At 36.8% G+C, this 14,449-nt stretch overlaps 1 protein-coding gene across 7 annotated transcripts in view; it reads left to right on the forward strand.

Moving 5' to 3' along the window:
• AHCTF1 (AT-hook containing transcription factor 1) overlaps window positions 1–14,449 on the forward strand; it is an 89,873-nt gene that overhangs the window by 51,993 nt on the left and 23,431 nt on the right. For all 7 annotated transcript variants that reach the window (XM_060396381.1, XM_060396382.1, XM_015099182.4 and 4 more), the window contains exons 22-26: window positions 8,078–8,222; window positions 8,303–8,434; window positions 9,103–9,253; window positions 9,709–9,859; window positions 10,187–10,294. In XM_060396381.1, the coding sequence (XP_060252364.1) occupies window positions 8,078–8,222; window positions 8,303–8,434; window positions 9,103–9,253; window positions 9,709–9,859; window positions 10,187–10,294 (687 nt within the window). The remainder of the gene's footprint in view (window positions 1–8,077; window positions 8,223–8,302; window positions 8,435–9,102; window positions 9,254–9,708; window positions 9,860–10,186; window positions 10,295–14,449) is intronic.

Here is a 14,449-nt window from a genome sequence, read left to right on the forward strand (position 1 = left end):
GAACATAAATGCTTAGTAAATGGGTTAAAGAGTTCTAGTACTTGATAATGTTTATAATAATGCAACCTTTATATAATGTAATTTCAAAACTGTATTTCTCAAGTACAGTAAAGCCTTGGTTATCTAGTCTCTAGAAAAATAGCATCATTAAGTGTCTTTTACAGTAAGTGCAGAAGTTAAAACAAAGGGCCCCTCAGAATGCCATTTGTGAGATAACATGTTTTCAAATTCAATAAATTTTTAAAATAATTACTGAGGTGGTGTTCAGTTTTCTAGCTGTTGTGTGAATTTATATTAATCTACATTTTAAAATGACAATATTGGAATAGTTACTGATTGTAACAGTTGACAGTCTTTGGACTCAGATAGATCTGAATTTATACCTGAATTCTGCTACATTCTGAAATATGATCAGAAGCAGTTAAATTATCCTTTCTGAGCCCAGGTTCCCTCCTGGGTTAATAATGACTGCTTTGCAACATTTTGAGGTTTAGTTAAATGGCATAAGCACTATTGCAGTTGCAAGTAGTAAGTCATTAGTAAATGGTGGTGAAAGTAAAAGTGGCCCAGTTGTGTCTGACTCTTTGAGACCCCATGGACTGTAGCTTGGCAGGCTCCTCTGTCTGTGGAATTCTCCACGCAAGAGTACTGGAGTGGATAGCCGTTCCCTTCTCTAGGGGATCTTCTCAACCCAGGGATCGAACCTAGGTCTCCCACATTGCAGGGGGATTCTTTATGGTCTGAGCCACCAGGGAAGCCCAGTAAAGGGTGGTATATTGAACCTTCTTGAGTTAACCATCATTGCATCATTTATTTAACTTTTCAACCTAACTCCTGCCTATATCCTCTACCACCTCTTCTTTATTAAGATCATCGTTCTCTTTCTGTGAAACCTTCATGCTGGTAGCTTTTCAGTTAATATGAGCTTTCTTTATGGACATACCATCACAGTTATGGCAAATAGATTTACCTAAAAGTAATCATGATGCACAGTACATGATAGCCTCAAAGTAACAGTTTCAGATTTTCAGCTCTTAACATTACGTGTTCAGTTTTAGTAAAATAGAAGTACAATATAGCTGGAAAACCTTTCTGTATAGGTATAATCATCTTTATTCTTTCCACTTTCTGTGGGTTTCATTCTGCTGTGCTTTTTAACTCAAGTTGGTTTCTCATTTTCAACCTTTTATCTTTACTAACATAAAAATGTAAATCTGAATGTTCTGCATATTACTTTGGCATCATCCCACAATTTTTATGATTTTTTTCTAAGTGTTTTTAATTATCATTATAATTTTTTTTCTTTCTGTATTAATTATTTAGACGCTTTAATGTACAAATACAGTTTAAAAAATTCTTTTCTCTCTTAATTGCATTGTGACTCCATAATGTGATCTACACATGGAGCAGATGGCCAACACCGAAATCAGATTGATTATATTCTTTGTAGCCAAAGACGGAGAAGCTCTATACAGTCAGCAAAAACAAGACCGGGAGCTGCCTATGGCTCAGAGCATGAAATCTTTTTGCCAAATTCAGACTTAAATTGAAGAAAGGGGGGAAAACCACTAGAGCATTCAGGTATGAGCTAAATCAAATCCCTTATGATTATACAGTGGAAGTGAGAAATAGATTTAAGGGACTAGATCTGATAGAGTGCCTGATGAGCTATGTATGGAGGTTTGTGACATTGTACAGGAGACAGGGAGCAAGAACATCCCCAAGAAAAAGAAATGCAAAAAGGCAAAATGGCTGTCTGAGGAGGCCTTACAGATAGCTGTGAAAAGAAGAGAAGTGAAAAAGCAAAGGAGAAAAGGAAAGATATACTCATTTGAATGCAGAGTTCCTAAGAATAGCAAGGAGAGATAAGAAAGCCTTCCTCAGCAATCAATGCCAAGAAATAGAGGAAAACAACAGAATGGGAAAGACTAGAGATCTCTTCAAGAAAATTAGAGATACCAAGGGAACATTTCATGTAAAGATGGGCTCGATAAAGGACAGAAATGGTATGGACTTAACAGAAGCAGAAGATATTAAGAAGAGGTGACAAGAATATATAGAAGAACTGTACAAAAAAGATCTTCATGACCCAGATAATCACGATGGTGTGATCACTCACCTAGGGCCAGACATCCTGGAATGTGAAGTCAAGTGGGCCTTAGGAAGCACCACTACAACAAAGCTAGTGGAGGTGATGGAATTCCAGTAGAGCTATTTCAAATCCTGGAAGATGATGCTGTGAAAGTGATGCACTCTATATGCCAGCAAATTTGGAAAACTCAGCAGTGGCCATGGGACTGGAAAAGGTCAGTTTTCACAGCAATGCCAAAGAAGGCTCAAACTACCACGATATTGCATTCATCTCACATGCTAGTAAAGTAATGCTTAAAATTCTCCAAGCCAGGCTTCATCAGTATGTGAACTGTGAACTTCCAGATGTTCAAGCTGGTTTTAAAAAAGGCAGAGGAACCAGAGGTCAAATTGCCAACATCCGCTGGATCATGGAAAAAGCAAGAGAGTTCCAGAAAAACATCTATTTCTGCTTTATTGACTATGCCAAAGCCTTTAACTGTGTGGGTCACAATAAACTGTGGAAAATTCTGAAAGAGATGGGAATACAGACCACCTGACCTGCCTCTTGAGAAACTCGTACGCAGGTCAGGAAGCAACAGTTAGAAGTGGGCATGAAACAACAGACTGGTTCCAAATAAGAAAAAGAGTACGTCAAGGCTGTATATTGTCACCCTGCTTATTTAACTTCTATGCAGAGTACATCATGAGAAACACTGGGCTGGAGGAAGCACAAGCTGGAATCAAGATTGCCGGGAGAAATATCAATAACCTCAGATACGCAAATGACACCACCCTTATGGCACAAAGTGAAGAAGAACTAAAGAGCCTCTTGGTGAAAGTGAAAGAGGAGAGTGAAAAAGTTGGCTTAAAGCTCAACATTCAGGAAACTAAGATCATGGCATCTGGTCCCATCACTTCATGGCAAATAGATGGGGAAACAGTGGAAACAGTGACAGACTTTATTTTCTTGGGCTCCAAAGTCACTACAGATAGTGACTGCAGCCATGAAATAAAAAGACCCTTGTTCTTTGGAAGAAAAGTTATCACCAACCCAGACAGCATATTAAAAAGCAGAGACATTACTTTGCTGACAAAAGTCCATCTAGTCAAAGCTATGGTTTTTCCAGTAGTCATGTATGAATGTGAGTGTTGGACTATAAAGAAAGCTGAGAGCCAAAGAATTGATGCTTTTGAACTGTGGTGTTGGAGAAGACTGTTGAGAGTCCCTTGGACTGCAAGGAGATCCAACCAGTCTATTCTAAAAGGAAATCAGTTCTGAATACTCTTTGGAAGGACTGATGCTGAAACTGAAACTCTAGTGCTTTGGCCACCTGATGGAAAGAACTGACCCATTGGAAAAGACCCTGATGCTGGGAAAGTTTGAAGGCAGGAGAAGTGGACGACAGAGGATGAGATGGTTAGATGACATTACTTACTTGATGGACATGAGTTTGAGCAAGCTCTAGGAGTTGTTGATGGACAGGGAAGCCTGGCGTGCTGCTGTCCGTGGGTTCGCAGAGTCGGACGTGACTGAGCGACTGAACTGGACTGACTGAAGGAACGTTTGCTGGACTTCTCGTTGGTTTAGTGGTTAAGATTGCCCACTTCAGGACAGGGAGTGAGCTTCGATCCCTGGTGGGGAAACTATAAGATCCTGCATGCCTTGCAGCACAACCAAAAAATAAACTTAAAAAAATGAATAAGAAAGAAACGTTTGCATGTTGCCTCCTCTAATGTGTATGTGTCTATTCCTTGTAATACTGCTAACTTTTTGTATTTTGAATACAGTATTAGGTACATAAGAGTTTAAAATTTATTTTTTAATGGCTTGAACCTCTTATTGTAGAATAATCATCACGAGTAATTGTTAACATAGCTACAACAACTTTCTCTTATTTATGATTCATCTTTTCCTAATATTTTAACTTTTACACTAATCACTGGAAATCAGTAGTTGCTTGTTTACATTTCTGAATTTTTTTTTTCATTGTGATCTCTATGATCCATTTCAAAAGACTGTTTATATTTGATCTGTCATTTTTAGAGCCTGTCACAGGAGTGTTTCTAAGGCTGTCTTCTTACTAGTGTTGCCAGGAACGCCCATACATTTCTTAACTTTACTGTTAGCATGCTAGTTTTAGCCTTTCATCAATTGAAGTGATTTTCTTACCGCTTTTATTGGCATCGTGCCTTCCTGCCATGAGGAGCAGGAGAGTAGTGGGCATATGAGAATTACTTATTTTAAAATTTATGTTTAAGTGTTGGCCTAAAATGGATCGTCAGTTTCTTGAAGTTGGAGGTAACTATGCCTTCTCCTGCTATGGGAGAAACTAAGAAAAATACACTATCTTTTCTTTCTGAAGTCTTTTGCCTTCAGGTATGCTTACTGTTATTAGATTAGTTTTTGATAAATCATAAATAAATTAATCTCTTACCTTGTATATCTGCTCACTGGGAGTGGATATCATACTTTAAAGTGGAAAACTTGAAACATATCCAGGGACTTCTGTGATGGTCCAGTGGTTAAAAAATCTGCCTTGTAGTGCAGTGGACATGGGTTTGATCCTTGGTAGGGGAGTAAAGATCCCACATGCATCAGAGCAACTAACCCCTTGGGCGGCAACTAGAGAATCTGTGAGCTGTGAAGATCTCACATGACACAATGAAGATCCTGTGTGCTGTAACTAAGACCTCCTGCAGCAAAATAAGTATATGTATGTGTGTGTGGTTTATATATACACACACACACATATTATATATAGCATATATGTAATATTTTATATATGTGCGACCCCATGGACTGTAGCCTGTCAGGCTCCTCTATCCATGGAATTCTCCAGGCCAGAATACTGGAGTGGGTGTCTGTTTGCTTCTCCAGGTGATCTTCCCAATCCAGGGATTGAACAGAGGTCTCCCGCATTCTAGGTGGATTCTTTACCATCTCAGTCACCAGGGAAGCCTGTATGTATATAGGCTGGGAGAAGAGAGGCAAGAATACAGTTCTAAGTTTTTTGAATAGTAAGATATTTACATGCTTTTTCTAAAATTACAAAAGGATACACAGTAAATTTGCAGCCACCTAAGCTTCCTCACAGTACCCAAACAGTGTTAGTAATCTCTAGTGCCTCTTTCCTGAGACATTCTGGGACATACTGAGCAAATACACATGTATGTCATTGCCACCCCTCCCCCCTTTAAAAAATACATGCTGTCATCCATCTGCAGCATATTTTTAAAAGTTATTTAGTTCGGAATTCATTTCCTGATAGTACATAAAGAGCTTCCTTATTTTAATCATTGCATGATAGTTCATTATGTGGATGTACCAGGATTTGTTTAACTGCCTTCGCTTAGTGAACATTTGGGTGGTTTTAATCTTATGCCATTTCAGACACTGCGATGTATGAGTAACCACCCATTTTACACAAGTGCAAATTTATTTTGTAAAATCCTGGGAGTAGAATTACTGGGTAAAAAGTTTAAGTGTTAGTCACTCAGTCGTGTTGGACTCTTTGTGACCCCATGTACTGTAGCCCACCAGGCTCCTCCATCCAGGGAATTCTCCAGGAAGGAATACTGGAGTGGGTTGCCATTTCCTCTCCAACTGGGTGAAAGGATATTTGCAATTTTAATTTTGATAAGACATATTACCTTCCATGTATGTCTCACTTTGTGTTATACCCTTTAGTTAGACATTTATCCAGTTGATTGGTGAAAATGATAATATTAATGTGATTAGTCTCACTATAATAGTAGAATGCATCTTTTCATGAAGAGCTATTTTATGAAATTAGAATTGCCAATGTTTTATGACTGTCTCTTCTATTTCAATATTATTTAATCCTCTCGCTGTTTCTGTTACTACTTTGTGATTTTTGTTTTATCATTTAAATTTTTGATGCAGCTGAAATTTATTTTGGTTCAAGCATTTTGTAAGCAGATTCCAGAATACGCAAAAGTAGAATAGTACTATAGTACGATGAAAATTCCATATACCCATCCTACATCAGATTTAACAGATACAAGATTTTATTATACCCACTTCATCTATTTCTTTATATTAAAATAAATGATTAGATGTTCATTCATCTTCATTATCTATTTTTCTTTCTGTAGAAATGGTGTGCTCATTTTTAACACTCCCAGATTTTTTATTTTTGGGGAAAAAACTACCTCTCTTAGATACTCAGGTTATAACAACCGCACTGTCTTGCCTGTCCTGGTAGAAAAAGGAGTGCAAGGCAATTTCAGATGTAGATTTTTAGGTAATACCCCTAAATGTTTTACTTATTTGCACTATTGTTTTTATAAGTTTTGTAGAATATGTAAAATATTCTAGTCAAACAATAAAAATTTTAGGGTCCTGAACTGCCAACAGTGGGATTTGCTTCCCCAAGAAACTTTGTATCTACAGAAAGTCTGAGGCAGTGCTGCTAAAATTTCCTCAGAAGCATTTTCATTATGAATACTAATTGCTGTAACTTGGTTCATTTATTCTGTGTTTTTTATGCGTGTCAGTTTTTTATTTGCAAGTCGTTATTTCAATTTTTGTGATTATTTCAATAAAAACTATAGTTAAAGCTTTTGGTAGGGGGTGCTGTGCCTGGTCTTGGTTGTGGCATGTGGGATCTACTTCCCTTACCAGGAATGGAACCTGGGCTTCTGCACTGGAAACGCAGAGTCTTAGCCACTGGACTGTTAAAATCAAAATTACCTATTCACTTGAAATTAGGAATGATGACTTTTTTTTTAGAAAATTATTCCTACCTACTTGCCATTTTTTATTCTACGCCTGCTTCTGCTTTGACACTTATCAGCCCTTCTAAAATTCTACATGTAAGACTTATCATTGTTAATCTTAGTATGTGTCTTTCAAGACATTTTGTTATTTATATAAGTACATAAAGACTCACAGGCTTTGTTTATTGGTTAATTTTTAGAAATTCTTATTATTCATGTTGGTTTTTACTTATCAGTGTATCATGAGACACATTGCTTCATTTAATGACCTATTGCTCACAGAAGGATGTTTCAGCAGCCCCACTTGGTTTCTAAAACTGTCTGATTTGACCTAAGTTCTCTAATCAGATCTTGCTGTAGATAAGCCAAAATCTTACTAAGAAGAGTCGCTAAGCTAAGTCCTCTACTTTCCCATAAATACAATATGCTGTTTCTGCCTCTAGGTCTTTGCTCATTTTCTTTTCTACTCTTCTCAAGCTCAGTGTCACTTTCTTAAGAATCTCACTTGAATATTTCAGTTCTGTCCAGATTGCATTAGATTTTTGTCTTCTTGAACTCTTGGGTTCAGATGGTCCCTGACTTAACGATGCTTCAACTTATTTTTTCAGCTTTAAAATGGTGCAACGCAGTATGCATATATGAAGTAGTAACCATAGTTTGAATTTTGGTCTTTTCCTAAGCTAACTGTATGCAGTGTGATTTTCTCTTAACGATGCTGGGCATCGACAGTGAGCTGCAGCTCCCATTTACCGTGATCATGAGAGTAGACAACTCGTACACTCAAAACCATTCTCTGTCCAAAAACAATTCTGGTTTTTATTTTCAGTGGAATATTCAATAAATAATATGGAATAGTCAACATTCTATGATAAAGTTTTTAAAGCTGCCTTATTTTCTTTACTACTTCACAGTGATTAGTATTGAATAAAATTTTAAAGTACTTTTAAATAATATGTACATAGTATCTTTTGAGGCTTCCCAGATGGCTCACTGGTAAAGAACCCACGTACCAGTGCAGGAGATAGTTTGATCCTTGGGTCAGGAAGATCCCCTGGAGGAGAAAATGGCAGCTCACTCCAGTGTTCTTGCCTGGGAAATACCATGGTCGGAGGAGCCTTGCAGGCTACAGTCCATGTTGGTCACAGAGTCAGGCACGACTAAGATGCATGCACAAAGTATCTTTGGGATTCTTCAGGTGGATGTCTTGTTTTGAACATTTTAAATAGCTTTTCTAAAACTAAACTTTGATAAATATTGATTTCAGGTGCATGGTGGAGGCCTGGACTTTACTGCGACAACATTCTAATCGGTTAAATATAGAGGAGCTGCTCAAGCATACGTATGAAGTCTGTCAGGAGATGGGCTTAATGGAGGATTTACTGAAGCTACCATTCACAGACACTGAGCAGGTAAGGATTTGTCAGTGTAAACTTATATCTGGAAATTTAGGATAAGTTAATAGCTTACAAATCTATTTTTTTCTTTCTAGGAGTGTTTGGTGAGATTTTTACAGTCCAGTGCGAGTGTTCAGAATCATGAATTCCTTTTAGTTCACCATTTGCAGCGTGCCAATTATATTCCTGCCTTGAAGCTGAACCAGACTCTGAAGATTAATCTTATGGTACAGTTGAACTTGTTTTATTATGGGGGGACAAGAGAATAGGGAAAACAGATGACTTCATTATAGAAGAGCTTTGTATAATCTTAAATTTAGAAAATCCTCACTTTCTGTAGCAGAATTGACAAACAGGATGTTGTTACTTATCCAGTTCTTTTATATGTGCCAATTCTGTTAAGGTATCTAACCACAGTCTTGCCAGACTAACTACTTTACTCACTCAGGGAAAATAGCAATTGGTAGAGGACAACAGTAGGAAATAAATAGTGCAAAAAGCATGGACTTTAGGGGTTGGACTAATTGCTCATTGGCTCCGTGTGCTTGGACACACTCTGAACCTTGGTTTCCTTAATTGTAAAATGACAGTATCTTTTTGTGAGGATGCACAGAGGTGTGTGTGATGGAACATGTTGCTTAGTAAATGAAAATCGTTGGTTTTATTAGTTATAAATAATCAAGGCTGGGAAGGAGAGACTTGGAATTTATTGGTGGGTAAGAATTGATGAAGCAGTTAGGTTGTGTGTATGACTTCTTTGGTTTGGAAGAATGGGTATGTAGAAAGGAGGAAGGTATTCTCGTGTATTCATAATTATATTTTAAATGTAAATAATAGACATAGCACCTAACATTTTTGAAGATTAAATTTTTACCAGTTATGTTATATTCTATAGAATGATCGTGATCCTCGTTTGCGAGAGAGATCAGTGACTCGAAATTCTATAATAGACCAATATGGGAAAATTCTTCCTAGAGTCCAGCGAAAATTAGCCATTGAGCGAGCAAAGCCTTACCATCTGTCAGCATCATCAGTTTTTCGAGAAGGTAAGATTTCATTGAAAAATGTCCTAAAATATTGTGCTAGAAAAGATATTGAATGATTATCTTCTGGAACCTTTGTTATCTTCTGTTTAGCTCAATTTTGCTTAGATTCATCACAGTGATGCTTTGTGGTTTTGTTTGTTTTTTTATTGGTTGTTCTACCCCAAGAAATCGAAAGCTTCCTTAGAACTTTTAAACTTTCTAGTTTTTTTAGTGCAGAGTGACAGAACTCTTTTGATTTCATTTGAAGACTGCTGACTTTTAGAAAACATGTAGAATAATTATTTCACCATCTCCTAAAAGCCAAAATTGTTAAATTTCTGCACATATATTGCTAAACCAAATATAATTGAACTACTCATGTTTTGTTTTCTCCAATCACTTTGCCGTATTAGTCTATCTACTTTAAAATCCTGGTGTTAGAGATGAAATTAAATACTACCTTTTTTGTTTCACAGTTTCTAGACCAAAACCATTATCAGCGGTTCCAAAGCAGGCTGTAACCGGGACTGTGTTAACAAGATCTACTTTCATCAATAATGTGTTATCTAAAATTGGAGAGATCTGGGCAAGTAATGAACCTGAAAATAGCATCTCTGTCTACAATAGGTATGTTTTTTTTACACCTTTTACAATAATGCTGCTTGCTAATCTTCCCTGGGTTATCAGCTGCATTCATAAACAGTCCAGCCTTAGAGCTTTTTAGTGTATGTAGGAAAAATGTTTTGTGTTGTCTACTTTTCTTGCAAGAAGAACATTCTTTGTTCTTAAATTTGAAACCAATTATATTCATTGTTATTTGTAAATAAGCAGAATATACATGGTGAAAAAAAGATAGTCCCCTTTCCATCTAACCTCACCTTACAGTGTTTGTATTGATAATTTAGTCTTCTTTGTGATACATAATCAAAAGTTAAATTTTTATTTTCTCTGTAGTCCTAATGTAGAGGAACCCTCTCCTGTAGCATATTCTCTCCCAGATCCAGAGCTGCCTGAGGCATTTGTTGGAACACCAATTACAAAGGCATCACAAAGAATTTCTAGGTAAGAATTTATTTAATCACTTTTAAAAGACAGTGTTAGACAAGACTTACACTGATAGGATATTTGTCTTAATTTCACTTACTTCACTTAGTAATGGTATTCTCCAGGTTCATCCATGTTGCTTACAAATGGCAATATTTCATTCCTTTTTTGACTAATTCCATTATATATATATGTATATTATATATATGTCCATTATATATTTTTTAAGGAAGCCTGATTCTGTCTTCCATGGTGACTATACCAATTTATATTCCCACCGGCAGTGTAAGAGGGCTCTCTGTTCTCCATACCCTCTTTAGCTTTTATTATTTGAAGACTTCTTGATGATAGTCAGTCTGACCAGTGTGAGATGATACTTAATAATTACACTATAATTTTAAGATTATCTTTTAAAAGTCTTCATAAATACTGTTTTAAATTATTGAAGGAGTTTTTTAATGCTTCCTTTAAAAAAAATAATTTGGGCAGTTTTATAGTACTTTTAAGGAATTTTACATCAGCTGATAATCTACTTAGAATTTTGCTTAATGATTTCAGACTGCTTAAAGAAAAGCAAACTTTGTTGTATTAAAATCATAAGCAAAATAAATTATTTGTTTGTTTTCTTTAATCTCTCTGATTCAGACCCAAGAATGAAGGTTATTTTTTGTAAATCCCAGCTAATCTTGGTTGGCTTCTAAAAACTTGCTCCTGTTTAACTGAGCCTACTAAAATGTCTTAAGTGGCTTTAGTACAATAATACTTTTATTTCTTAAACCTATTGTTATTAGAGTAGTAAATAGTTAAATTGAAATTTTGTATCCAAGATGGAACTGTGGTTGTTTATTTTATTTAAGGCATTGGAGAGTGGAGAAGTGTTCATGATCATCAGTAGCAGAGTACAACTATCTCTTAATGTAATGATTCTTTCTCTTTAATAATATGACCATAATTGTTGAAAATTTTTGACTTTTTATAATTTATCCAAGACAAAATGACATAATGTTGTTGAAATAGTTTTGATACTAAAGGTACTCAGAATAAATTCAGTTCAGTTCAGTCACTCAGTCATGTCCAACTCCTTGCGACCCCATGAATTGCAGCACGCCAGGCCTCCCTGTCCATCACCATCTCCCGGAGTTCACTCAGACTCACGTCTATCGAGTCTGTGATGCCATCCAGCCATCTCATCCTCTCGTCCCCTTCTCCTCCTGCCCCCAATCCCTCCCAGCATCAGAGTCTTTCCCAATGAGTCAACTCTTCGCATGAGATGGCCAAAGTACTGGAGCTTCAGCTTTTAGCATCATTCCTTCCAAAGAAATCCCAGGGTTGATCTCCTTCAGAATGGAGGATCCTCCTTCAGAGGATCAGGTTGGATCCAAGGGACTCTCAAGAGTCTTCTCCAGCACCACAGTTCAAAAGCATCAATTCTTCGGCGCTCAGCCTTCTTCACAGTCCAACTCTCACATCCATACATGACCACAGGAAAAACCATAGCCTTGACTAGACGGACCTTAGTCGGCAAAGTAATGTCTCTGCCTTTGAATATACTATCTAGGTTGGTCGTAACTTTTCTTCCAAGGAGTAAGCGTCTTTTAATTTCATGGCTGTAGTCACCGTCTACAGTGATTTTGGAGCCCCCCAAAATAAAGTCTGACACTGTTTCCACTGTTTCCCCATCTATTTCCCATGAAGTGATGGGACTGGATGCCATGATCTTCGTTTTCTAAATATTGAGCTTTAAGCCAACTTTTTCACTCTCCTCTCTCACTTTCATCAAGAGGCTTTTTTGTTCCTCTTCACTTTCTGCCATAAGGGTGGTGTCATCTTCATATCTGAGGTTATTGATATTTCTCCTGGCAATCTTGATTCCAGAATAAGTTAATAACTTAAAAACAATTGGGCTCAACCCATTTGTAGTGTATATAATGGTTATCTTTTCAAATTATGAAAGGATTTTCCCTTTTTTGGGTTAGATTTTATTAAATTGAGGTTCTTTTCCTTTATTACCATAAGGAGATGGTGAGAAGGTTGCTTCAAATAGAAGTCATTATTACTGACATGGTTTTTTACCAATAGTTTTGGTTTTTTCCCACAAGTCACTTTATCTCAGTTCCTTTGTACTTGAAAGTGAAAGTAAAGTTGCTGAGTTGTGTCTGACTTTTTGCAGTTCCATGGACTGTTGCCCACCAGGCTCCTACATCCATGGGATTTTCCAGGCAAGAATACTGGAGTGGGTTGCCATTTCCTTTCTCCAGGAGATCTTCCCGACCCAAGGATTGAACCCTGGTCTCCCTCATTGTAGGCAGCCGCGTTACCATTGAATAGGTCTGCAATTCAAGAAGGGAGAGATAATAAGTGTTCAGGCCTACTAATGGCCTAAGGACTATTATGAGAATCCTTTAAAGCCAGTGTTAACACATAATTGAGCTGATTGAGGTGTGAATATTTACCTTTTATAAAAATCAATCCACTAATTGCTTCTATATTTTTCAAATTGGGTGTGCGTTAGTGTAAGTAAAATTTAATGGATTATGGCTTAGCATAGATAATATCAATGGGCACTGAATATAATAAGGCTAAATGCCATTTTATGTAATTCATGTTTTCTATATGTGTATAATCTAAAATGCATTACCTACTTGGATCATGGTCAAAAAGTTGTTGAGGAAATAAAAGACCTAATGTGATATTTAACACTTTGTTCAGAAAACAATCAAAAATTTTTTTCTTCATATCTTTTTAAAATATAACTTAAACACATCAAGTCTTGTTAGTATAAGAATTTTGCTCTTACTCAGTAGGTATACCACTTGTTGCACAGACCTTGCTTCTGAGAAATAATCTTTCCTAAATAGGCACCTTAAACATAAATTTCAGCCTAATGCAAGGCATTTAACAAAATACTTCTTTGGGATAGCTCAATAAAAATGTGAGCAAAAGTTTACAAATGTATAATTTGAATGCAAATGAAGTAGAGAAGGAAAGAAGAATCAGAAGACAACAGAGAAAGAAATGGCTAGCAAACTGACTGAATATTTTTGGTTTGGTAGAAATCTCAGAGCTGTGCTTAGTACAGAATAACAAATACAAAGATACTGTATTTAGGGGAAGAAAATATTTACATTTTCCCACCACATAATAAGTTGTTTTGAAGCACCTAAGATTTTTGTTGGTCTGCCATCTCTTGCAGTAAAACTCTTGAACTTAAAGGATAGAATGGCAAAGAAGGCATAGCAGCAAGAAATTACTATTTCTGGGCACCAAACTTACTTTTCTGGTTATTCTCAGCTGAATCACATAGGCATCTTGAGGTAGTGTTTTTGTTGCTAGGAATGTAGCCATAAAATAAACTATTAGGAAACTGGGAAAGTAGTGACCATATGTTTATAAATGGTCCACAAAAATCATAATCTGAAAATTTCACCTTCAAGTTTATTTATTTGTAAATTAGGTTTTTAAGCTGTTTGGACTATGCATACTTAATACAAGTCATCTATTGTATAATTTTTATCATCTGATATGATAAAAATGTCCAGGACACTGTAGAAAAAGAAACCATTGAGTATAGTCCTGGGATTCTGTTTTGCTACTAACCTCATTAATTTGAGAAAATTAACATTTCCTTTGGTTGCTAAGTGTAGTGATCAGAACCGTAAAGGTAAATAAACCAGTATTCATTATGTACATTTCATGTAGGTGAAAGGAATTTCTATGTTGATGAAAGTGAATTGCTGTGAATGGCTTGCTAGGGAAGCATTACATTGTTTTCTTGAGTGCTTGTATCATTAACTGTTTGTATTCATTTGAAAATAAATGGTTGGCACATAGAGGGGTTCAGTTGGTTAAGGGAGGGAGGAGGACTATAACTCCTTTTGAGGGAGTGGGGAGCATGATCAGAGAAGGAAATGGCAACCCACTCCAGTACTCTTGCCTGGAAAATCCCATGGATGGAGGAGCCTGGTAGGCTACAGTCCATGGGGTTGCAAAGAGTTGGACACAACTGAGCGACTTCACTTTCACTTCTCCATTGGAGAAGGAAATGGCAACCAACTCCAGTATTCTTGCCTGGAGAATCCCAGGGACAGAGGAGCCTGGTGGGCTGCCGTCTATGGGGTCGCAGAGAGTTGGACATGGCTGAAATGACTTAGCAGCAGCAGCAGCAGTGGGAGC

The sequence above is a fragment of the Ovis aries genome, chromosome 12 (assembly GCF_016772045.2).
Source record: "Ovis aries strain OAR_USU_Benz2616 breed Rambouillet chromosome 12, ARS-UI_Ramb_v3.0, whole genome shotgun sequence".
NCBI lineage: Eukaryota > Metazoa > Chordata > Mammalia > Artiodactyla > Bovidae > Ovis > Ovis aries.